At 31.7% G+C, this 24395-nt stretch overlaps 1 protein-coding gene across 7 annotated transcripts in view; it reads left to right on the top strand.

Moving 5' to 3' along the window:
* Nucleotides 1-24395, top strand: part of KIF3A (kinesin family member 3A) — a 200546-nt gene that overhangs the window by 14272 nt on the left and 161879 nt on the right. For 3 of the 7 annotated variants that reach the window (XM_064483979.1, XM_031448981.2, XM_010981346.3), the window contains exons 3-12: nt 279-423; nt 570-654; nt 7960-8065; nt 12400-12539; nt 12951-13148; nt 13514-13688; nt 17065-17163; nt 18827-18898; nt 21022-21030; nt 24019-24175. In XM_064483979.1, the coding sequence (XP_064340049.1) occupies nt 279-423; nt 570-654; nt 7960-8065; nt 12400-12539; nt 12951-13148; nt 13514-13688; nt 17065-17163; nt 18827-18898; nt 21022-21030; nt 24019-24175 (1186 nt within the window). The remainder of the gene's footprint in view (nt 1-278; nt 424-569; nt 655-7959; nt 8066-12399; nt 12540-12950; nt 13149-13513; nt 13689-17064; nt 17164-18826; nt 18899-21021; nt 21031-24018; nt 24176-24395) is intronic. The other 4 variants (XM_031448982.2, XM_031448984.2, XM_031448983.2 and 1 more) reach the window with 2 other exon arrangements.

The raw sequence follows: 24395 nt of genomic DNA, 5'->3' as shown, positions 1-24395 counted from the left end.
AGTAATTAATATATACATTGTAAGAAATTTCTTATGATTAGCTACAATTTAAGATTTTACATTTATCTGATTGACTCTAATACTTTAACAGTGCTTTGCTCATGTGGCATACAGTATATTTGTAATTGTTGATAATAAGGGTGAAGTTTATACTAGAATAAATTTAAAATTCAGGGTAGAAATTGCAACATAGTGTCAAAGGAAATAATTGTAGAGGTATGCTATGTTCTGTAGTATTAGACTCTAAAAAAGTGATTGATTCTCTTCATAATTTTCAGGGACTATTTTTGCATATGGACAAACTGGAACAGGCAAAACGTTTACCATGGAAGGTGTTCGAGCTGTTCCTGAACTTAGAGGAATCATTCCAAATTCATTTGCTCACATATTTGGTCATATTGCAAAAGCAGAGGGTGATACAAGGTAAAAGAGAATTCTTTTATTTTCTAATATGAGAAGTACAAACATAAGAAAGATGTAAAGGTACAAATTTTATAAACACATTTAAAAACTGTTCTTACAAATACTTAACTGTTTTTAATATTTAAAAAATCATGTTTTATTTGCAGATTTTTGGTTCGAGTGTCTTATTTGGAAATATATAACGAAGAAGTTCGTGACCTTTTGGGCAAGGATCAGACACAGAGGTTAGAGGTAAGGATAATTGAAACTGGAGTACTTTCCAAAACAATAGAATGTGTACAAAATTAAGGTCTTTTTTGTATGGAAGGTACTTTTAGTGTTTTACTTATTTTTTGGCCCAGTAATATGATGACACGGTTCAAAAAAAAATATTTTTAACATTTATGCATTGAAAAGTCTTTTTCCTACTTCATTTGCCCCATTTCTCCCCACCCTAAGATAACTACTTTCAGTATCCTTTCAGTGTTCTTTATGTAAATACAAACAAATATAATTTTACTTTACTGCAAAGTAGCATACTGTATGTATTGATTTTTTTAAGTAATATTTTTAAATTAAAATTTTTATTGAGATAAATGTAAATTCACATACAGTTGAATAATACAGAGAGATTAATTACTCTTTACACGGTTTTCCCTAGTGGTAACATTTTACAAAGCTGTAATGCGGTATTAGAGCCATTGTATTGATACAATTCACAGATCTTACTCAAATGTGCCCAGTTTGTCTTGTACTAGTTTATGTTGTATACTGTTTTATCACATGTGTAGATTGATAAATCCACTACCACATCAAGTACTAAACAGTTCCACCTCAAAGATGCCTCATGTTGCTCTTCTATAACCACATCCACCTCTTTTGTGACCGCGCCTCTCTGTACCCATCTCTAACCCCTGACAATGTGTAATCTCCTTTCCAGTTATACAATTTTGACGTTTCAAAAATATAATATAAATATAATCATAAAATATGTAACCTTTTGGAATTGACTATTTTCCACTTGGCATAACTCCCCAGAGATCCATTTGAGTTACTGCATGTATCATTAGTTCATTCTTTTTTATTACTGAGTAGCATTGCATGGTGTATATACATACCATAGTTTATTTAATCATTTACCTGTTGGAGGACATCTAGGCTATTTATAGTTTGGGGCTATTGTGAATAAAGCAACTATGAACATTCAAACACAGATTTTTTTTATGTCAAAATAACTTTTTATTCTCTGGTATGAATGCCCAAGAGTACTCCAAAATTGATGTCAGAAGTTTTTAAAGTGTCAAAAATACAGGTATTAAGACTAATCATGAATGTCATCACAAATGCTTGTGTTTTCTGTCTTTTTCCTGAAGGAAAAACTAAACTTTCTGATTGAGAAACTCTAGTTTGAGTACTTTTGGGTAATAAGTTCTCACCAAAGACTGCTTTCATCCGGCATCTTAGAAAAGGGAGGTGTGAAATTACATGTGTAAATATCTGATAATCACAAAATTTGTCAATTGGTACGTTATGCTTTTAACTGACAAATGTAGCTGATTCATATTCATTATATTGTTAAGCTGAGATATAATTCATCCTTTTAAACTGTAAAGTTTACTGATTTTTAGAATAGTCACAAAGTTATGCAACCATTCTAATGTTCTAATTCTAGACATTTTCATTACTCCAGAAAGAAACCCCATGCCCTTTAGAAGTCGCTCCCCATTCCCTCTTCCCCCTGCCTCCTGGTAACCAGTAATTTACTTTCTGTCTCTCTGGATTTGCCTATTGTGGACATTTCATCTCAAGTGGAATCATACAGTTGTGGTGTTTTATGTCTGGCTTCTTTCAGTTAGTGTAATGTTTTCAGGGTTCATCCAGGTTTTAGCATGAATCAGTGTTTCTTTTCTTTCTTTTTTTTTTTTTAGCAGTTTTATTGAGATATAATTTACATACCATACAAATTACCCATTTAAAGTATACAGCTGGATGTCTTTTGATATATTCATGCAGTTGTGGATCTGTCACCACAACCAATTTTAGAGCACTTTGATACCGGAAAGAGAAACCCTATACCACTTAGCTGTCACCTTCCAACCCCACTCCTCAATTTTCCCAGTTTTAGGTAGTTACTAACCTTTTTTTTTTGTCTCTACAGATTTGCTTATTTTGGTTGTATCTTAAAGGAATAATACAATGTGTGGCCCTTTTTTGAATAGCTTCTTTCACTTAGCATAATTTTTCATGGTTCATCCATGTTGTAGTATATACTGATCCTTTTTTTTTTTTTTTTTTTTTTTGCTGAATGACAGTGCATTTTAGGGATATACCACATTTTATTGGTTCTTTCATCAGTTGAACGTTTGAGTTGTTTCTACTTTTTGTCTGTTATGAATAATACTGTTATGAATATTCCTTGTACAAGTTTTTATGTGAATACAGGCATACCTCATTCTATTATGCTTCACTTTATTGTGCTTTGTGGATATTGTGGGGTTTTTTTTTTTTTTAACAAATTGAAGGTTTGTGGCAATCATGCATTGAACAGATCTGTCCAGTACCATTTTTCCAGCAGCATTTTCTTTTCTTTCTTTCTTTTTTTTAAATTTATTTATGTTTTTAATGGCGGTACTGAGGACTGAACCCAGGCTCTTGGTGCATGCTAAACATGCACTCTACCACTGAGCTATACCCTCCCCCTCCAGCAGCATTTTCTTACTTCACGTCTCTGTGTCACATCTGGGTAATTCTTGGAATATTTTGAACTCTCAGCCAGCAAAAAAGATGATGACTTTTTGAAGGCTCAGATGATGGTTAACACTTTTTAGCAATGCTAAAGTTTTTTAAGTATTTTTAAATTAAGGTACAGACATTATTTCTTTTAGACATAATGCTTTTGCACACTTAATAGACTACAGCATAGTGTAGTGTAAATGTAACTTTTAAAAGCACTGAGAAACCAAAAAATTTGTGTCACTCACTTTATTGTGGTGGTCTGGAACTGAACCTGCAATATCTTCAAACTATTTTTTTCAGTTCTCTTGGTTATACATCAATGAATGCAATTGTTAGATAATGTGGTAACTAATTTTGACCATTTGAGGAACTGCTAGACTGTTTTCACGGTGGCTGTGCCATTTTACATCCCCATCAGCAATATATGAAGTATCCAATTTCTCTGCATCCTCCTCAACGCTTGTATTGTCTGTCTTTTATTATAGCCATTTTAGTGGGCTTGATTTCCATTGCCCTAATGGCTAATGATGTTGAACATCTTTTCATGCCATTTGTTTATCTTCTTTGGAGAAATTTCTGTTCAGATCCATTGCTCATATTTAATTGGGTCTTTCTCTTTTGGTTACTGAGTTGTAATAATTCTCTATATACTGCAGATATAAGTTTGTTAACAGAGATATGATTTCCAGAAAATTTTTCCCATCTATGCATTGTCCTTTCACTTTCTTGATATCTTTTGAAACATAAAAGTTTAAAATTTTGATCATGTCTAATTTATTTATGTTTAGATTTATTGCTTGCACTTAGGTGTTATATCTAAGAAACCATTGCTTCATCTAAGTCCACAAAGATTTATGCCTTTGTTTTCTTCTAAGAGGTTTTTTATTATAGTTTTAGCTCTTATATTTGGGTCATTCATTGTGAGCTAATTTTTTGTATATCTTGTGAGGTAGAGGACCAACTTCATTCTTTTGCGTATGGATACCCAGTTGTCTCGACACCATTTATTGAAAAGACTATTTTCCTCCCATTGTACTTTGCTTTTTTTCACTGAACAATGGTTTGTGGCAATCTTTCCATATCAGTGTGGAGAAAGTGTCCTCATTCTTTTTTTTTGTCCTTTTTTAAAGTTGCATAGTATCCTTTGTATAGACGTAATTTTAATTTATTTAGCCAACCTTCTGTTGATGAACACTTGGGTTGTTTCAGATCTTTTGCTGTCACAAACAGTTATATACTAAATAGCCTTGTACATTTGACATTTCATATGTGTGCAGGCATATTTGAGGATAAATTTCTGAAGCAGGTTTAATGAGTCAAGTGGTAAATGATAGGTAATTATTGCCAGATATGTTAATATTTTAGCATATGAGGCAAACATAAATAAAAGATTAGTCTTTAAAATATTAATACTGGAATTTTGATTGGAATCGCATTGTCCATAAAATAATTAGAGAATAATGTATGTAGAATAACAGTAGGATAGAATATAGAATAATAGTAGCCACCATGGTAGAATGATGTAGAATACATTTAGAATAACAGCAGCTGCTGTTACTATGTTTTTATGATGTGGTAGTGGGCATTCAGAACAGTAAATTGTGGTAGTAGTACATACTTTATTTCATTTACTCCTCCAAACAGTTCATTTTGTGCATATGAAAACTGAAAACTAGAGGGGTTTCCTGACTTGCTTATGTGGCCGGTGAATGGATTAAGGATCAAAAGATTGGTTTCTGAGATTCTATCATCTTAGCTTAAATTCTGGCTCTGATCTCTTGAGCAGGTTACTTAATCTCTATGAGCCTTAATGTTGCTGCATGAAAATGGGAATAATAATAATAATAATAATAATAATAATAATAATAATAATAATAATAATAATAATAATAGTATTTACCTTATAGGATTGTTGCCAACATTAACAAATAAGTACAAAAAGTTAAAATCAATGTTTGGCACATAATAAACTATTAAATAAATGTTTGCTGTTTTTTATTTCTTTTTAAGTTTATGATATAAACTGAGCTTTTGGAGCAGTATATTACAGGCTTAGGGATTATTTGTGTTTGTTGGACTTTAGTGAAGACTTATTCTGTAATGATAATATGTAGGTCAATTGTAGAGATAAGTTTCTTTTTTGGTAGTTGTCATCCTTAGTTTTGATGGATACTTTAATTCTATGCTTTTTACCTTTTAAAAGTTATTGTTTTATTGCACAGATTATTCGAATAAAAATTATTTGGAAAGATCATTTCCGTTTTTGTACAAGTAATTAGATCAGATTTATTCTCCGGAAGTATTATCAATGGTTCTGAACCAAATTAGACCCAATGCCACTTCTTTCAACATATATTTTGTAATGCCCCTTTGACTATCCTGAAATAAAATTCATAGATGATAAAAGTCTATCTACACACAGAATTTTAAAAATATCAATATACTGCCCAATTATAAAAGAGAATAAAAGTACTTAAAAAAATAAAATGCTAGTATTTCAGTATATAAAAGCTTAGATGTGACCGCACTCAACCACATAATGAAGTAATCAGAAGCATATATAATCATTATGACTGTAACAGCTACAAACGCAGACTTGCTGGTATGCTATATTGGTGATCTAAACACCTTAGTTGTTACTTTCAATTACATGGTCTTTTAAAATAGTAATTAGCCCTTATAAGAGTTTTGAGCAAAATGAAGTAGTTCTTTCCTCAGTTTTCCTGTGTTCCTATGGAAAAGCACTTTGTCTTTATATATGAAATAGAGTTAGGATGTAGATTCAGGGAATTGTAAATTGTTTTTTCACCCATGAGTATCTGACATCCAGCACTGTATGGTGCAATTCATTGAAATCATTCCACCAATTTCAGGGTGTTTAGTATCCCGGGCCCCTACCTATGAATACTAATAGTGTCCTTAACTGAACCAGAAACTCCCCCCAAAATTTCTAAAACATTCTGGGCAAGGGAGTAACTGCCCCCCCATTGAGATCCATTGTTTTGGTTTTATAAACTATTTGTTACATAAATTAAATTCTGGTGTTCTTAAGGAAAAAATTCTTTGATAGCATCACTACTCAGTTTTTTAAGGTTTCACAAACAAATAATAATAGACAGTAATATATGTTACTTACTCATATTTACATGCCTCACTTCTAGATAAACTTGCTCCCTCTGAATCAGACTCATTACCAGATTTACTCTTTGAGTTTCCAGCTGTACCTAGACCATAGTTAGGTTACCAGGACCCTCTAACAAATGTGAAGACCAGGGCCCTCTAATGAGGGTAAATACCAGGGGTGTATCTGAGAATGATTAATTCTTTCATTTCTTTTCTCTCCTTTCAGTGGGGTCTCCTCCCAAACCAGGGCCAGCATCCCCTAAGGAGGATCAAAATCAAGGAGAGAGAGCAGGATTCAAACTCATGTAGTGAGACACTCACACATACACCCAAGATAAAAGCCAAACCAATTCTGGAAGACTCACTTTGATACAATAGTATAAAAGCGTATACATAAGGAATTTTATGCCATTTTCTTTCCCTTTGGCAAAACAGTTCTAGTTGAGTATGTGTTAGAGTCTTAAGAGCCACTGAGGGGCCATCATTCCTCAGAGTCTCAGGAATATTGGGACTATGTGGTGTTACAGTAAAATATCATTTTCTTTCTTTTCATGGGAGCATAGCTGAAGATCTCCCAGTTTTTGCAAAATATACCCTGGGGGACAAAAAGATTGAACAGAGCTCTCATTAACCATTATTCTTTCACGTGGCAGGCATTACCGACAGGTAGATCAGTATCTGGCATCGTCTCAGGATTGCAATTCCCTAGCACAAGAATGGAATGTTTCCTACCTGCCATTCCAGACAGTGTTGCAGATGAGCCTTGGTCTAATGGGGAATTTCTTGGTGCTGGATGACCAAGGGACTTCTCCACCCGGAAGGGAAAGTCCAATTAAAGCGGCACTCTGTTCAAAACCATATGACCGAGTCCTACTCATTCCCCCTGCAAAAAGTAAAATTCCAGTCAAGGCAGCCCAGTGAGAGAGGAATGCCTTGGTGTCATCATATGCGAGGTTCCACCACTTAACCAGAGATGCCTTACAGACCAGGACCAGAACCGTGTTTCCTTTACCACAGAATCAAAAGCACCATGGGCCACAATGCCCACTTAGTGGCAAGTGCTCAGGGCTGTCCCTGAGACAGAAGTGCTCAAGGAGATGCTGAACAAGTGGATTTTGTATTTTTTTCTGTATTTTACAGATTTAAAATACTGTCTGTATTTTAGATAAGTCTATCCTAAATACATCCTTCAAACTTGGTGAAACTTCTCATAAAGTTACTTACAGAAAGGTAGTATTTTTACATGGATGCCATAGATCTGATTATTTCACTGTGTGAAATTCTCCAGTGGCTTCAAATTGCTGTTACAATAAAGACCAATAACTATGCTTAATCTTATCTCCACCTCCCTCTATAGCTAGATAACCCACCTGTTTCCCCCTTTGCTTTCTACTCTTTCCCTGGCTTTTGTTTTTTGGTTGTTTTTTAATTTTTAAAGAACCTAGTTTATACACCGTCCCATTTTAGGATTTTTGCATGTACTCTTTCCCTCCTATTCCAATATAATTTTTGTGTGTAATTATTCATTTGTATATTCTCCATGTACGTTGTCACCTTGACAAGTGTAGAAACTATGTCTACCTTGTTTATCACTGTATCCTTACTATCTAGCAGTGTATTCAACACATAGTAGATATTTAGTAAATAACTGGGAGAATTATGGATATATGTGAAAAGTTTTATGGTTTTTTTCTTTAGGTTAAAGAAAGACCTGATGTGGGAGTTTATATCAAAGATTTATCAGCTTATGTGGTAAATAATGCTGATGACATGGATAGAATTATGACACTGGGCCACAAAAATCGTAAGTATAGTGCATAATTGTGATTAAACCTTTATGTCTGGAGTAGCCTGGTTTAGAAGCAAAGCTGGTGTGGCATTTTGCCTGTGAAGACTGGGTATTTACATTTTTCAAAAATCCTGCCTCTTTGATTATATATTGTGTGAAAAGCATCTGTGAATGGAAGATATGATAGACTGCTTTTCATGCCGACCAAATTTTGTGTCTTAATAATAGTGCTATGTCTTTGAGACTCTTGTGTATCTGTCTCTTTGTAACATTTATTGAGCACTTCCTATACGGTAAGTGCTTGTGCTAATGCTTTATGAGAATGATCTCTTTTAATCCTGAAAGTGGACTAAGAAGATAATAAATTCCTATATTGTGACTGAGGAAACTGAGACTTAAATTAATTTGTCCAAGGTCGTATACTATTTAGTAAGTAACAGAGTTAGTATTTGAATCTACACCATTAGTCAGCATTAACCAGGCACTATAGTGCCTCCCTTTTGTTGACCAAAAAAGCAAACAAAATTAAATTAAATGGCATTCTTTCAAGAAATCACTTCACATTTTTTCTAAATAAAGAGCTTCAGCAATATTGCTAATGCCCCAGGCCCAGTACTAATGAAGCTGCTGACAGCAGAGACTAGAGGTAACAGGTAAGAGCACAAGACATGATCATTTTTTAAAAGTTTTTTTGACTAGATTAAAAATCTAGCAAACTCAAGGAAATGAAACAAAAAATTGAAAAAATCAGTTTCATTCTTATAAACCAAGTAATAGAAAGAAAAAGACCAAATTTTAATAGGAAATGAGCAAAAGATACATATGAATATGTTTACGAAGAACTGTACACAGCAATAAACATATGAAAAGATGTTCAACTTCACAAGTAATAAGGAAAACGCATATTAAAGCAACAGTGGGAAATATTTTTCCCCATCAGTTTAGATAAAGGGAGATCCAGGTTGGTGAGGCTCTAAACAAATGGGCACTGGTGATGGGAATATAAAGTGATATAGCTTTTTTGAAGGGTAGGATAGCAGCATCTGTTGACGTTTTAAGAATGCATTCTTTTTGACTCACTGTCTGCATTTCTAGATATATAGTCTAGAAAAATATTTTTAGGTGTAGACCAAAAACAGAAAACCTTATTGCAGTACTCTGTGTGATAGCAAAAAGTTTGACACACTATAAATATCAATAAAATACTGGTTATATAAATTATGGTACAAAAATACTGTGAACTAGACTATAATGAGGCTGTAAGAAAAATAATGGGTTAAATGTACATGTAGAGGCCTGCAAGATTTTCAAGATACATTGTTAAGTGAAAAAGAAAGCTAGTTAACACAGTGTCTCCTGCATCATCCCATTTATATGTGTAAAAAAGCTGAATTAGAATACTGTATGTTTATGTTAGAATACTATATGTATATGTCACTTTATGTTTTTTGTATATTTCTATTTTGAATTTTTTACACCAGGAATATGTTCATGTATTGCTTATTTTATTTAAAAATTTTTTTAACATAGAATCCATTCACAGTAGTGACCAAAATCTTCCATTAGCTTTACCCAAGAATTAATTTAACTTGGTATGTGACATTTGTTGAAGGGAAATGAAAAAATTCCAAGAGAAATGAAAGGATAAGGAGATTTGAAGAACTAAGATAGCAGACAGAAAGATACTCTTAATTAATAAATAGACTGAATTCAAGAATTAAACAATTAGTACAAATAGTCAACTAGAAAAGTTTTCACATAAAAATACAAAATTTATCACATTGAAATATAGTAAAATAACTCTAGTGGAAATAGCAGAGGGTGGAAATATGACAATAAAAGCTGCTATTCAAAATAGATGAAAAATTGATACAAATATAAAATTTCTATCTATTTTGTACAGGTGGTCATAGTATAGAAATAGTTTTGCACTGAAGAAAATAAGTCATTTATCTCATGAACAAATACACAGCCTGCCTAGCAGCTAAAATGCAAACGTAAAATAGTTAGATACATTTATATTGTGGGCATCATTGTAAATAGATTTAATATTTCTGCAGGGGAGTGTTTTTCAGCCTTTAAATCATGATTCTTCTTTTTAAAAAATTGTCTTTTTGCATAGGTAATCCATACACATGGTATAAAATTGAAAGGCACAGAAGTAAGTGTTGAAAAACAAGTCTCTCTCCTACCCTTGTGTCTTAATCACCTGGTTCCCATCCCTGGCGGCAACCTCTGTTAGTTTCTCAGGTGCCCTTCCTGGTATAGTCTATGTGTGCCCAAGTTTGTGTGTTTTTAGGGAGAGTACCTGTTCTCTATCTTTATGAGTCGGATAATAGTATTCTTTATTCACTTAACAATGTTATCTTGGAGATCATTTCACATTAACACATACTAGTACATGTATAGTCATTTCTAAGTAACTACATAGTAGTTATTTCATTGGATGGATCCACCTAATTTATTTACCCAGTCTTTTATTGATTGGCTTTGGGTTGCTTTCACTCTTGCTATTATGATCAGTACTGCAGTAAATATTCTTATATATACATGAGTTTATACACATGCAGGAATATTTATAGGGTAAATTTTTTCATACCTTCTTGAAAAACATAAAAATTTAATTTTTTATACAAAAGTAAATATTTTGACAAAAATTACAACCGTGCAAGTGCTTTGTCTTATTTCCATTATGTGATATGTCAGTAGGTTGGAGCATTCATTCTACTTGATTACTGCAAGCTGTTCTCTTTTAGGGATTATGAAGTTCAGTGTAGTCACTTTTGATAGCATATGTGTTGCATTGCTTTATTTTCACAACCAGAATTGTAGAAAAATCACAATCCATAAATAGCATGCTTTACTTATAGTGTAAAAACAATAGGTATTAAAATATTTAATGACTTTTTCAAGTTACATGTTCTTTCCCACTCCAAATTGGAAAACACTGCTACAGTTTGATTTGATAACCACACAGCCATAAAACTATTCCTCTCCTTTGACCTGCTAGTTCCAGTTTAGAAAATACATCCCATGCATATAACTCTAAAGTGAAAGGTGTCTGCTCAAAGATACTCACATTAGTGTTCTTTATGAAGACCTAAAATAAGAAATAATCCCAAGTATCTCTTAGTAAGAGAATAACAAAATCAATTTTAGTGAAAATTCAAGTTATGTTTAAAGGGAAATATATGTAGGAGATAAGTGGAAAAAACCAGAAGATAAAATAAGACCTACTACTCTGTGGAAATATGTATATGTGTCACTACTGATTAGATGATTTGAAGTGGTGTAAGATTTACTAGTTTTTTAAAATATTTTTGGAAAAATTTATAAATTCATAATTTGATTTAAAAGAAAATAGAAAAATATAGTATGGAGTCACAAATCTTTGCATTTTCTTTCACTGATTTTTTCTTTTACCTTCTTTCATTGGGCTTTACTGTATCAGTGCAATTTATGTCCTAGTTATGACTTCTATAGCCTTTTGCTAATGAAGAATATCCTTTTAATGTTTAAATTCTAAAATCACATCTTGCATGGAGAAGTTCTACATGAATATATAGTAGGAAAATAATTTTGACATTGGGTAAAATTAACATAATGCTTTTAAAATACTTTGGAATCTAAGGAAAAAAAAATACATGCCTATTGTAAAAACTGAAACAGACTTTTTTCCCCCTTTATTCATACCTTTTTCTTTGCACGATATATTCATGTAAAATATTTATGCATACATAAATTTGTAGTATATTTTGAATGGATTCTTTTCTTTTACAGAAATGGAATTACACTATATATTCCTGTCTTTTTTCTCTCATTCACATATTGTTGGTATCTTTCCATGTCATTCAGATCTACCTTATTTTTTTTTACAGACTGTTTAGTAATCCATAGTGTGACTATTCTTTAGTTAATTAACTGCTGTCCTATTGGTTGTTTCTGATCTTGCTGTTGCAGACAATACTGCACTGACTAACCTTGTATCATCTGATGTATATACATGCAAGCATTCCTGTGGTTTAGATTCCCAGAATATAACACTTTGTAGAAGCATCTGAAATAGCAGTAATTTTTCAAATTATTTAACATGTGTTTTTATGTGAATTAGTTATTTGTTTAGGCCAGTAATACTTGGAATTGAAATTAAATGTTTTATCCTAAAAACTTGTTTAATAGGAAAAAATTACAGGTTTTTGATTATCAACATAAATTGTCAGGGAAATTTCTAATAATGGCTAAATACATCTAACCATTTATGTTTTTGCCATGCTCTCTGGTTTTTGGCTGGATATTATTTTTAAAGGCATTCCATATTAACATACTTTTAAATAATTTTTTTATTCTAGGTTCTGTTGGTGCAACTAATATGAATGAACACAGTTCCCGTTCCCATGCCATCTTTACAATTACTATAGAATGCAGTGAAAAAGGCGTTGATGGTAACATGCATGTGAGGATGGGAAAGCTCCATCTTGTAGATCTTGCTGTAAGTAATAGGATGCTACCTAAGTGATAACTCTTATGATTTCTTTCTTTTTTCTTTTCTTTTTTTTATAAGTGAATAGAAATTCAAGTGAAAAGAAGTGATTATATATAATTTTAAGTTTTACTTGTGTATATGTTTAACTTATTCTTAATTATGGAATATTTCAAACCTATACAAAAGTAGATAGAATAAATCGTACGATGATTTCCCATGTACCTATCACCCAGTTTCAACATTTATCAGTTCATGCCAGTCCTGTTTCATCTCTACTCTCAGCTACTTCTTTCCTTCCAGTATTATTTTGCAGTGAATTCCAGGTATAATATCAGATTTTTTTTTACTGTTAAAATACTTTTTTTGAACTTTGGTGTTTTTTGTTTTAGCTTTATTTTTGTCTCTGTTTATTGCTAGGGTTCAGAAAGACAAGCAAAAACTGGAGCTACTGGACAGCGCCTAAGAGAAGCTACAAAAATCAATCTTTCGCTTTCCACCCTTGGTAATGTAATTTCCGCCTTGGTTGATGGAAAAAGCACTCATGTGCCTTACCGTAACTCTAAATTGACTCGTCTTCTTCAGGATTCCTTAGGAGGAAATTCAAAAACCATGATGGTAAGACTTAACTGGTGGTTTAGCTATCATCAGGCAAATTTAAGTTTCCTGTTTATGCTAGTAATTGGTATTCATCACATTTTAAAAACTATTATGTTACTTTTTAAGATATATGGTTATTTTTTAATACATCATGATTTAGTAGCTCGTAATTGTATTGTTTGGAAACCTGTGTGGTGATGCCCTCTTTTGTAAGAAGGCCAGAGTGGAAATATGGTCCAGAATTCTTTTTGATATATTACTGATACTGATATATTATTAATAATGATATATCCATAATTCATATATTCATATTATATATGTTCATAATGGTATTAATTTTAATGGTGTCAAGTGTAAAGTGTTTCATATTTCTAATTTAACAGTGTGCAAATATTGGGCCAGCAGATTACAATTATGATGAAACCATCAGTACTTTACGATATGCTAATCGTGCTAAGAATATTAAAAATAAAGCCAGAATTAATGAAGATCCAAAGGATGCTTTGCTTCGTCAATTTCAGAAAGAAATAGAAGAACTGAAAAAAAAGCTTGAAGAAGGTAACTTTTTCTCAAAATATTAGTCTTACCAGTAAGTTGCTTAACTGGTGTTCTAATAAAAACTGCCTGTTAAAAATTCTTTGGGCTTCTAACACTGATATTTAAAGGAATATTTCTGCAAGGTAACTTGATATGTACTTTAGCATTTTCATATTACACTCAAGTAAAATTATATAATATTGGCATATATGATTCTTAAAATTCATTTAATTTAAACCTCCCAGTCCCCATGATCTTTCATATAACCACTTATTAAATAATGAAGTTTTGTTTGTCTCTGTGTGAGAACAAGTTCTACCATGTATGTGTTCAGTGAAAATGACCAGAGTTCTTTGCAATAGTTCTTAAATAGTCACTTTTGTTTGATGTAAACAAAGGGAGTCATGGGTAAACCTACTTTACTGTAAATAAAAATTCATTGCTTGAAAATTCTTAAATTTGAACATGAGATTCTGTTTTGGAAATTCTTTTCTAACAAGATGGTATTAGAAAGTTAGAATATTTGAAGACCTTATTCATGAGGGTAAGAAATTTACCAGCCATCATTAGGTGCTCAGTGACTCCCTGAACCTTCCTGCTAAGAACTAGCTGGTAGAGGGCTCCTTTGCAAACCAGGTGAATAGAGGGCTTTGAAATTTCTTCTCTTTAGTCTGGGGAAACTGGTTAGATCAGATATGAAATCCAGAGATGGCAACATCATAAACGTTTGGAAAAGATGCTGATTCAATAAACTTGAGTAAAATTGTTGAGGAAAAGCAGTAATGAAGCTGCTTCTTAGGTAATGAAATTTGGTATTTTAAATGTGACCACTAGGTGGTATTTATAGTCAGTATGTTTTAAAGATTGAAAATTTCTTAATTTGTTAATGTTGAGTTCATACCTTTATTTTGCTGACTTAAAAATATTTTTTATTGTGGTAAAATATACGTAACATGAAATTCTCCATTTTAACTACTATTGTATACAGTTCTGTGGCATTAAGTATACATTCACATTGTTCTGCAATAATCACCACCATCCATCTCCAAGACTTTTTAATTATCCCAAGATGAAACTATACCCATTAAACACCAACTCCCCATCCCTCTCTCTCCCTCACTCTCTGGTAACCCACTCTTCTACTTTTTATTTCTATGAATTTGATTATTCTAGGTACCCCATATAAGTAGAATTATATGTATCCTTTTGTGTCTGGCTTATTTTACTTAGCATACGTCCTCAGTGTTCCATATTGTAGCTTATGTCAGAATTTCCGTCCTTTTACAGGCTGTATAATATTCCACTGTGTGTATATACCATGTCTATTTATCCCTTCATTCATTGATGGACACTTGGGTTACTTCTACATTTTGACTATTGTGAATAATGCTGCTTTGTATGTGGGTGTACAAATACCTGTTTGAGTCCTTGCTTTCAGTTCTTTTGGGTATATACCCAGAAGTGGAATTGCTGGATAATATAAAAATATAATAAATTTCATTTTATTTATGTTCTTATGATATTTTGTTTTTATAATCCAGTTAACAGTTTTATAATCCAGTTAATAGAATTGATTAAACAATTCAAAAAATAGACAAAAATGTTAAAAGAATAATTTTTTAACTTTCTATGTTGAAATAATTTTAGACTTACAGAAAAAACAAGTACAGCAAGGAAAGTTCCTTTATACCCCTTTTCACCCAGCTTCCCATAATGTTAAACATCTTACATAATCAGGGTGCAATTATTGACACCAGAAGTTTACAGTGATGTAAACTTATTAGCTAATCCACAGATCTTACTAGAATTTTGACAATTTTCTGTCTAATACCCCTTTTCTCTAGTCCAGAACCCAACTGAGGGTCACACGTTGCATTTAGTTGTCATGTCTTTTTAGTCTCCTCCAGTCCCCAGTTCCTCAGTCTTTCTTTGCCTTTTATGATTTTGACACTTTTGAAGCATACTGGTCATGTATTAGTAGAGTGTTCCTCAATTTGGATTTATCTATAGTTCTCTCATAATTATTCTGCAAGTTTTCTCTACTATAAATCTATTATTATTTTCTTTGAAATTAATGTGTATCTCATGGGGAGATACTTTGAGATTTTACAAAGGTCCTGTTTCTCATCATACTTTCTTCAACTAATTTTAGCATCTACCAAGGTTTCTTGCCTACAACAATAGTTCTGTGGCATTTGCTCAGTGGTTACTTTCTCTTCCCATCATTCCTACTCATGTTTAGTGTTTAGAATTCTATTGTAAAGGAGAGCAGTCTCTTCTCCCCTACTTATTTATTTACCCAAATATTTATTTATATCAGTATGGACTCATGGATATTTATTTTAGTCAGTGGCTTATAATATAGTAATTTCATTACTTATTTTATTGTTGAAATTGTTCCAGCTTTGACCATTTAGGAGCTGCAATATCCTTTCAGCATACTCCTATCAGTTTGTTTTTTGAGCACTTCCTTATTTCCTGGCACCATAGCTGTTTTGGGCTCAGTTTGTGTTTTCTCTACCTTCCATCTATTTCGCCCTAGTTCCTTTCATTGGAGAATGGTATTTAGAAACTAAAATTTGGTTATTAGGTATGCTCATTGCTCCCAGGGTGTCATTGTTTCTAGGCCTAAATAACAAATATTTTTAAGTTTTTTAATCTTAAAAACATTTTTTAATCAAAATATTTTTAATGAATTTCTTCTCCCAAGACTGTGGTTTCTTTCCATCTTTTATTTACAGGTTCAAATATTATCTTATGATAAATGTATATTTACTTTTCCCCCCCAGTTATCTTTATTTTCTTAGAAATTTCACATGGGGACAGCGGTAATTTTAAATAAGTACTTTGAAGGTAATGTACTGATTTACATTAATAGTAGTTTAATTATTCCCTATTTAATTTTTTAAATTAACATAGTCATCGTACAAATAAGCCCTTCTTATTTTTAATTATTTTTTGTGATGTAGTCCTAAAAGTGGGATCACTGTTTTAGATGACAGTTTCATAGCTCTTAAAACATAAACAGGTTGGATGAGTTATTTAAAATCTTAAAAACAGAAAACTGAGGAGAAAATGATCCTCAAAAGTGGTCAATAGTTTTTAAAGATTGAAATAATAACTCTAACATGTAACATTTAGAACTGCATTTAAACTAATCATTTGAAATTTTAAGTGGGTCAGAATTTTAACGTCTCTTTAGGAACTTAAAAAAAATAATGCCTCTGTGTACATCGTATCTGCTTCTGAGGTTAGCATATCTGATACACTGTCTAGGAATATTAAAATAAGGTTTGTTTAGGGCACAAAAACTTAATGAAGAAAGTTGATACAGGTACTTCTTAAATAGCCAATGACCTGGTACAGAATAAAAATCATTGTATTAACTCTGTTCAAGGGGAAGAAATATCAGGCTCTGATATCAGTGGGTCAGAGGAGGAAGATGATGAAGAGGGTGAGATTGGAGAAGATGGAGAGAAAAGGAAAAAAAGAAGGGGTAAGTTCTTTTTAGTGTTCTAGAAATTAACTGAAATTGCTGCCTCATGATAGTTTAACATTCCTAGGGCATTTGGGCCATTTTTAATTGTGGTAGCACTTTGAACAGAGGAAGTCTGCCATATACCTGGTTAACTTTGCATATTTTTCCCCTCCTATACTGATCTCCTTTTTCAGGATGAATCACCATTACCATATGTTGTTGTTGTTTTTTTTAAACAATTTATAGTTATAAAAATCTGTGATAGTATAAAATTTCATGTAGGGTTTTAATTTTATCTGAGGGCTTTTATCTATGCTAGGGACCTAACTTTAGGAAATTAGGATGATGTGGAGCTTTTATGAAGCATGATTACACTTTAGAAGTCATTGGATTTTTTAGTAATAAATTTGTAGGAGGATTCTATTTTTTAATAGAATGTAAAATGTATTCTTTTTATAAAATGTACTCCCATTCTCACTCTATAACAGGACATTTGTTGGCAGTAAGACTGTTTATTGTGGTAAAGATATAGATGACATGCAAAAGAGAGAGAGGCATATTATAATGGCCTACATTTCAAACCTTTTTGCCCTAAATATTTGTTTCAGAACTCTCTTCCATTAATGTGGATCATTGTTTTCAAGCTGGTGCATATTTTGCTTGTCTTATTAAAATGTTGTTGCTGAAAATAAACCCATCACTGCTTGATCAGGAGTCCCAAATTTAAAAGTCATAATAAAGATTCTGTAACTTCAAGAGACAGGAAAAACATGATTTAGAGCAAGAGCTGGCAAGTCTCCTGGCCAAATCCAGCCTAACTACTTGTTTTTATAGATAAATTTTTATTTAAAAAACCATGCTCATTTGTTTAAATTCTGGTCTACGACTGCCTTCACATGAGTCTGTATGGCCTGCAAAACCTAAAGCACTTATCATCTGTCCCTTTACAGAAAATGTTTGCTGCCCTGATTTCAAGAAATGGTTCTGTGTTCATACCTATTTCTTCACAAAGTAAACTATTCAAAGCTAAAGGAGATAGTAGATTTGTTAAAAATTAAATTTTAAATAGAAAAAAATGCCGCTGCTTAATATGTTAAAATATCTAATAGTAAAATATCTTCCTTCCAGGCTTAGAAATTTTAAAATTTTCAGTGAGCCTTTCTAAGTTTTGCTGTGAAACCTTAAACATACATAATTATATATGATAGTTTGCTGTTTTGGAGGGGAAGGAGTGAAACTGGAGACAAAGCTGTCTGTATTAAAGAGTAATGTATCATTGCTGTAATTTTAATTGTTCGTGACTTTAAAATGTAAAACTCAGTTCCTTTAACTTATCAACCTTAATAGTTTAAATAGACTTAAGTGTCACCAAATGACTAATTTTTTATTCTTGTCATTCCAACCCTCTGAATTACTATATTTTAAATGAATAGTGTGGTTTGCCCACAGTGGATACTTAAAGGAATACATTTTCTCATTCCCCTGTTTGGCTTTGTAATTAGAGAATACTGTATAGACTACCAAGACTGGTTTTAAGGAAAATAAGTTTTGGTTCTTTAATACAAAGCTTGATTGTCCTTTAAAATTCTTTCTCTGGAACTGAATTTTTCTCTGTGTATGTGTTCATTTTCTTGTTTCCTCTTTCTTTGGTTCCCGTTGGGCTCATTTCTTTGTCTTCCAGGCAGTAGCAGCAGCAGTAGTTCAGACTCCACATGTTCTGTCATAGAGAAACCTCTGGATAAGTTCTTGCCTAGTGAGTGGTAGCTCTTAAATTCTCTAACAGAGCTTTGGCTTTTCCATGACCCATGGACTTCATTTGGGAAATGCTGCACTGTTCCTTGTCATTGCTTCAAGAGTCTATGTTGGACTCCTCAGTAAAACAAAGCATGTGATGATTTTTCCTCCCCTCTTCATTGCTTCCAGTTAACCATAATTGTTAAAACATATGCTTAAGCTTATGTTTGAGACAATGGAAGAGAGATTCATGCTTTTGCAGTTGAGATAATGTAAAGAGAGCTAGTAAGCTGTACAAAAGAATAATTCTTGTGGTTCGTTTTTAAGTTTCATGATACATTGCTCATTCTAGTCAGTGTAAGGGACATGTAAGAACAAATTCTGAATTTCTAAAGGTACAAATTATATTTGGAAGTACCTCAGTACCAATTATAACATTCATTATAGTTACAAAGATTTCTACGCTTCGGTGTCCTATTCTTAGGGGCAGTTTAAGATTGAAAATTCCCAAATAAAGAAAAGCATAAAGTTTGAGCAAGTAAAGATAAGTTGAATAGTTTTTTATTTCAAATGGCCATTTTATCCCTTTTTCTAAATTACCTGATTGATCTTAAGAAACTTTCGAAGATATGATGAGAGAATTCAGATCCACAAGAAATTGTTTATGCAGAATCTGTCTAGACTTATTTCAAACCTAAAGGCTTTTTCTTAAGCCGTAATTTAATAAATTAAGTTCAAAGGTCCTATTAGTTTTATTTATATTTTGTTTTCAGAAGGAAAGAGAATTGATGCTTTTTTGTACTACCTTGCAGCTTACTGTCTTTTAAAGCATTATCTATACATGTACCTTTCCAAAACTAATAACAAACCATTTGGTTATTGTTCTTATACTTTTAGCTTTCTAGAGGAAGAGTTCCAAGAATATTAGGAATTATTTTCTCTATGTAGTCCATTCTTACATTTTACCAAGATAATTAATTTCAGAGAAGAACTTATAAAATACATGAAATTGCTTTAGAAACTATATAGAAGTCTGATTTTTTATTATAAACTGCAAATATGAGAAAATACCTTAGTGGGATGTATTACAATGTAATTTTCTGTTTTAAAATTGACCTTTATCTTTAAAAAGTAGTTACATGAAAGTATGTTATGAAATGAGTTGTACTTTATTCAGTTCAAGCAGTTTTTTAGTTACTATTTATATACCTAGAACATAACATTAAGTTCTTTTGTTGCGATGTGGGTGTGTTGCTGAGTGGAGAGATGGTTGTCCCGGCATGTGATGGCTGTATGTAACCTGTATGCTCCTTCCCTTTTAAAATTATGAATGGCCTTTTTTTAGGTGTTCTTTGCTTGGATCATTTACTTCTATAGAATCATTATTGTAATTGCCTTTAAGAATCTACTAATAGATTGAATGCAAATTTATTGTTATACAGGTGTACTTCCCTTTATGCAGTAAATGTGTTTTTTTTCCCTGAAAAAATTGCTTATAAATCAACTTGGAAAATCAAATATATTGGGAGAATTTCCTGTTTTTAAAACTTCTTTATTAAATACTTTTGTTAATCACATAATCACTACAAATTACTATAGTTTTTCTGTTTAGTTGGTTGACATTTTTGTGTTGGATTTTCTTAAAGAGGGGCACACCTGTAATATAGCCTTCTATTAGAAGGTCATCGAATTGGGAAATTTTGAAAATGGACAATGTAAATTTTGCTACTTTTAACTTACTAATTTTTAAAATTGTCTTAATTTTCTGTTTTGTTCTTTTAGATTATTTCGCAGGTATTAGCAGGTTCCCAATTCCATGTCCACCATTAGTTGTTGAAGTGTTATATTTGCAGAAGTTTGGGAGTCAGTGTGAGCTTTTAAGATTGATTTGGATTGTAATCTTAGATTAATTTTCTTATTCTTGCTTAAATTATGTCTCTGATTATGTTGAAATACTTTTCTTTTTACATAAGACTGTTCTATTTCAGTTTTTATAATGATTTGTTTCTGTACTTATACTATAAATGAATGCTATTACAGATTTTTCTTTGTTTTACAAAAGAAATAATGTTTTTCTTTTTTCTCCTCATCTCTGTGCATATGCTTCCTGTCTACGATTTGCTTACTACTTCTAATTGAAAGATCAAGCAGGTTGGTGTGATTGATTTGCACTCCACGTGGTACAATTATTTAAACTATAAAGAAATTTGTTGTTTAATTACATTATATATTTTAAACTTAATGATTTTTTAAGGTAAGTATCTTCTTTTGTATTTTAAAGTATTTTTCAACTTTAGCTTTAGGAAAAACTTCCTTTTTTACTAAATTCTTCAGAAAATTTTTTTTTCAGTTTTTATTGAGGAAGGTATTAGGAACATTATTGTTTCCAAATAAATTTTTTAAGGAAACATTCAGAAGTATTAGATTGGCAATGACAAACACATGAGGTATTCTAGACCTAATTAACAAAATAGACAACAAAAATAAATCTATCATCAGAACCAGATTTTTTAAAAAGAATTTTTCTAAATGTTGGAAATAAAAATGATTTAATATTCATGGATTTTTCCTCCTTTTTTTTTTTTTAAATTGGGAATCAAATGCCTGTTTACCTATGCTCATGTGATGAAAATGAAATAACACTTCTTTTAACTTTGCCTTGCCAAAGTTTACCTTCACAATTTTGGTTAGAGCACATAGCAGAGGGCAATTTAAAATATTACTGCTCCTGTTAGGCTCAACTAAATACTCTATGGTGTTGATACTCTTTTTAGATTTATTTACCTGAAACTTTGTGCTGAATTCTTACAGTTTTAGAAGGAGAAGGGTTCTTTGGTTTGGTTTTGGTTTTGGTTGGTTGGTTTGGTTGATTAATATTTTTTAAAAATCTTTAAAAAACAATGTAGAAATGACTTTTGTGATGTCACGTTTTTAAGTGCCTGGTTAGGAGAGTTGGTACATATTCACATTTAGCTTAAAATGTTATTTGGAAAGAAATACAATTTATCAACTGATTCTGGCTAAAATAATATATAAGTAATATAAATTACTTAAATATTGGATTTTTGAAATTGAACCTAACTATATATACATGGCCATCTTTATGAAAATGCTTTTAAGAGCCCAATAAGATTTTTAGTGCTAAAACATTGGTTTGAAAATATTACCTGAAAGGTTTTGAATAACTAATGCAATTCAGGCATAGTAGTAATTCATCAATAGGTCTGTGCTTTTATATTTCTGCACATAAAATTTTTTAAATTTACTGCCTCTTAATGGTTTTGGGAACTATATGTTTTTAACTAACAAAACAATTGCAACCCTAGAAGCCTAAAAAATTAATCTACATGTGTTGATCAGATCACTTCCTCTGTACATATGTAGTTTTCATATATATGTTTTTTCATCTTATCATATTTGCCATTTTTTCTTTAAGTATTTATAATTCTGAGGTGGAAAGGAAGTTATAATTTTTTAATGCATATACTTACTTTATACTTGAACTTTTATTTTCCCCTCCTCAAATTTCTAAGAAATAGTATTACTGATGGGAGAGTCTTTCTAGGAATTCATTGGGAATATGAGTTAGATTACTTTATCAAATTATTTTTTAATAACATAATTCAGTATGTTCAGTACAGATGACTGTGCCAAAGAAGCCAAGAGAATCAGGTCTACATCCTGATTTTGGGAATGCAATGAATCACACCACACCAAAGCATGAATTTGGATCAGTGCTTTTGTTTACTCTTTCATTTAACTTTGTGTCTTTAGTTTGCTTTGGACTTACATTTCTGTAGAAGTGAAGGGTAATGTATTTGAAACCTCTGGGTTTTTTATATAATTTTAACCCAAAGAAAGCCTGTGAATGATTCATGGTCTCGTGGTTCCTGAAAGAGTATATTCAGATATATATCTCCATCATCTTTATTTCTCAGTTTTCTTCTTTGTTAGCATGAGGGGTTAGCTTTTGGGTGGAGATATTAACAGTTTGTAAACTCTCCTGCTTTACGCTCTTCTGTGGTCCTTTGGGAAGGAAGTTAAGAAAGACAGAAAGCTTTCAGGAGAGCCTCAGACCAATTCTACGAAAACTTTGATCGTTTCTTTGAAGGAAAGTATGTTTCAAAGAAATTGTATTACCAGAAATGAATTCTCTTTGATTCAGTCTCATAACCAGTTTAATAAGCTAACTTTTGTTTTCTTTTTTTGATTTTTCATTTTAATTTCATGATTTTGAAATTCATTCGGTAGACTTATATTGACCATCCATTATATGTATATAAATACTTGAATAGGCATTATAATCAAAATAATCAATTTGAAGTTGTATTTCTAGCTTGATTATTTGGTAGGATTTCTACTTATGTTTGACACTTGGAATGTGTAATCTGACTTAGGGAGATTTAAGGAACTGAGTTTGACATAATGGCAAGCTATTTTAGTTGACCATTTAAGATATGATGATATGTCATAATGGCTCAGCAACTGTAAAATGCCTGGTTAATTACTATGTAGCTGTTATATAATTAGTATAGAACTACATCCTTTGAAAATATACTATGAAGTAAAACTTTCAAGTAATTTTATCAAGCAAAATTTTAGAAAAACTCTGATGATATATATTAAAAACTACTTGCTATAAATTCTGCCTGGTACTTTTACTTGTACATTTTATACCTATTTGTGACTTTTATTTATTCATTTATTTTAATTAATTTTGGGGGTAGGTGTTTTGAGAAGATACTCAATTTTGTACCTGGTTATCAGAAAGAAGTAACTAATCATATTGCTTTTTTGTCCATACATGATATTTGGGGACACAGTTCTTTCCTTGTTTTATTTACTTGGTTTTCCTGTTAATCTTTCCTTCTCTCTTTTTTTTTTCTCCTTTTCTGTTTTGCTTCTCTTCCACTTACCTTGTTCTAGTTATCATTGCACAATTGGACAATAGTTTGAATTTAGTGATTAGTTAAAAAGTTCTCCTAGGACCATAATAAATAGAAATAAAATATATTATTTAGTTGATTTCCTTAGCATTTGATTTTATATTATGAAGGAATGTATTTGTATATTCAAGATAATTTATATGTCTGAAATGTTGACTCTGAAGTGATTGTTGCAATTAAATGACTCAAATAGGTAAAAAGAAAGTTTCCCCAGATAAGATGGTTGAAATGCAAGCAAAAATTGATGAGGAGAGAAAAGCACTTGAAACAAAGCTTGACATGGAAGAAGAAGAAAGAAACAAGGCTAGAGCTGAGTTAGAGAAACGGGAAAAAGATCTTCTTAAGGCCCAGTGAGTATTACTGAATTGAGTTGGATTCATGATTTAAAAATTTTTTTTATAGGATGTATAAGCAATAAAATTGAATAGTAAAAGCTTGATTTTTGTTCCCACAGGCACTATTTTTGGACAGAAGGTTTTGTTGTTTATGTTATATTTTTAAAAATTGCATCTATTTTTCTTTCATCTTTATATAGGAGAAAAAATCTCAAATTTGGATGTTACAGGTTAA

This window comes from Camelus dromedarius, chromosome 3, assembly GCF_036321535.1.
Source record: "Camelus dromedarius isolate mCamDro1 chromosome 3, mCamDro1.pat, whole genome shotgun sequence".
NCBI lineage: Eukaryota > Metazoa > Chordata > Mammalia > Artiodactyla > Camelidae > Camelus > Camelus dromedarius.
The sequence above is the reverse complement of the archived record's forward strand: the minus strand, read 5'-3'. Positions and strand labels throughout refer to the sequence as shown.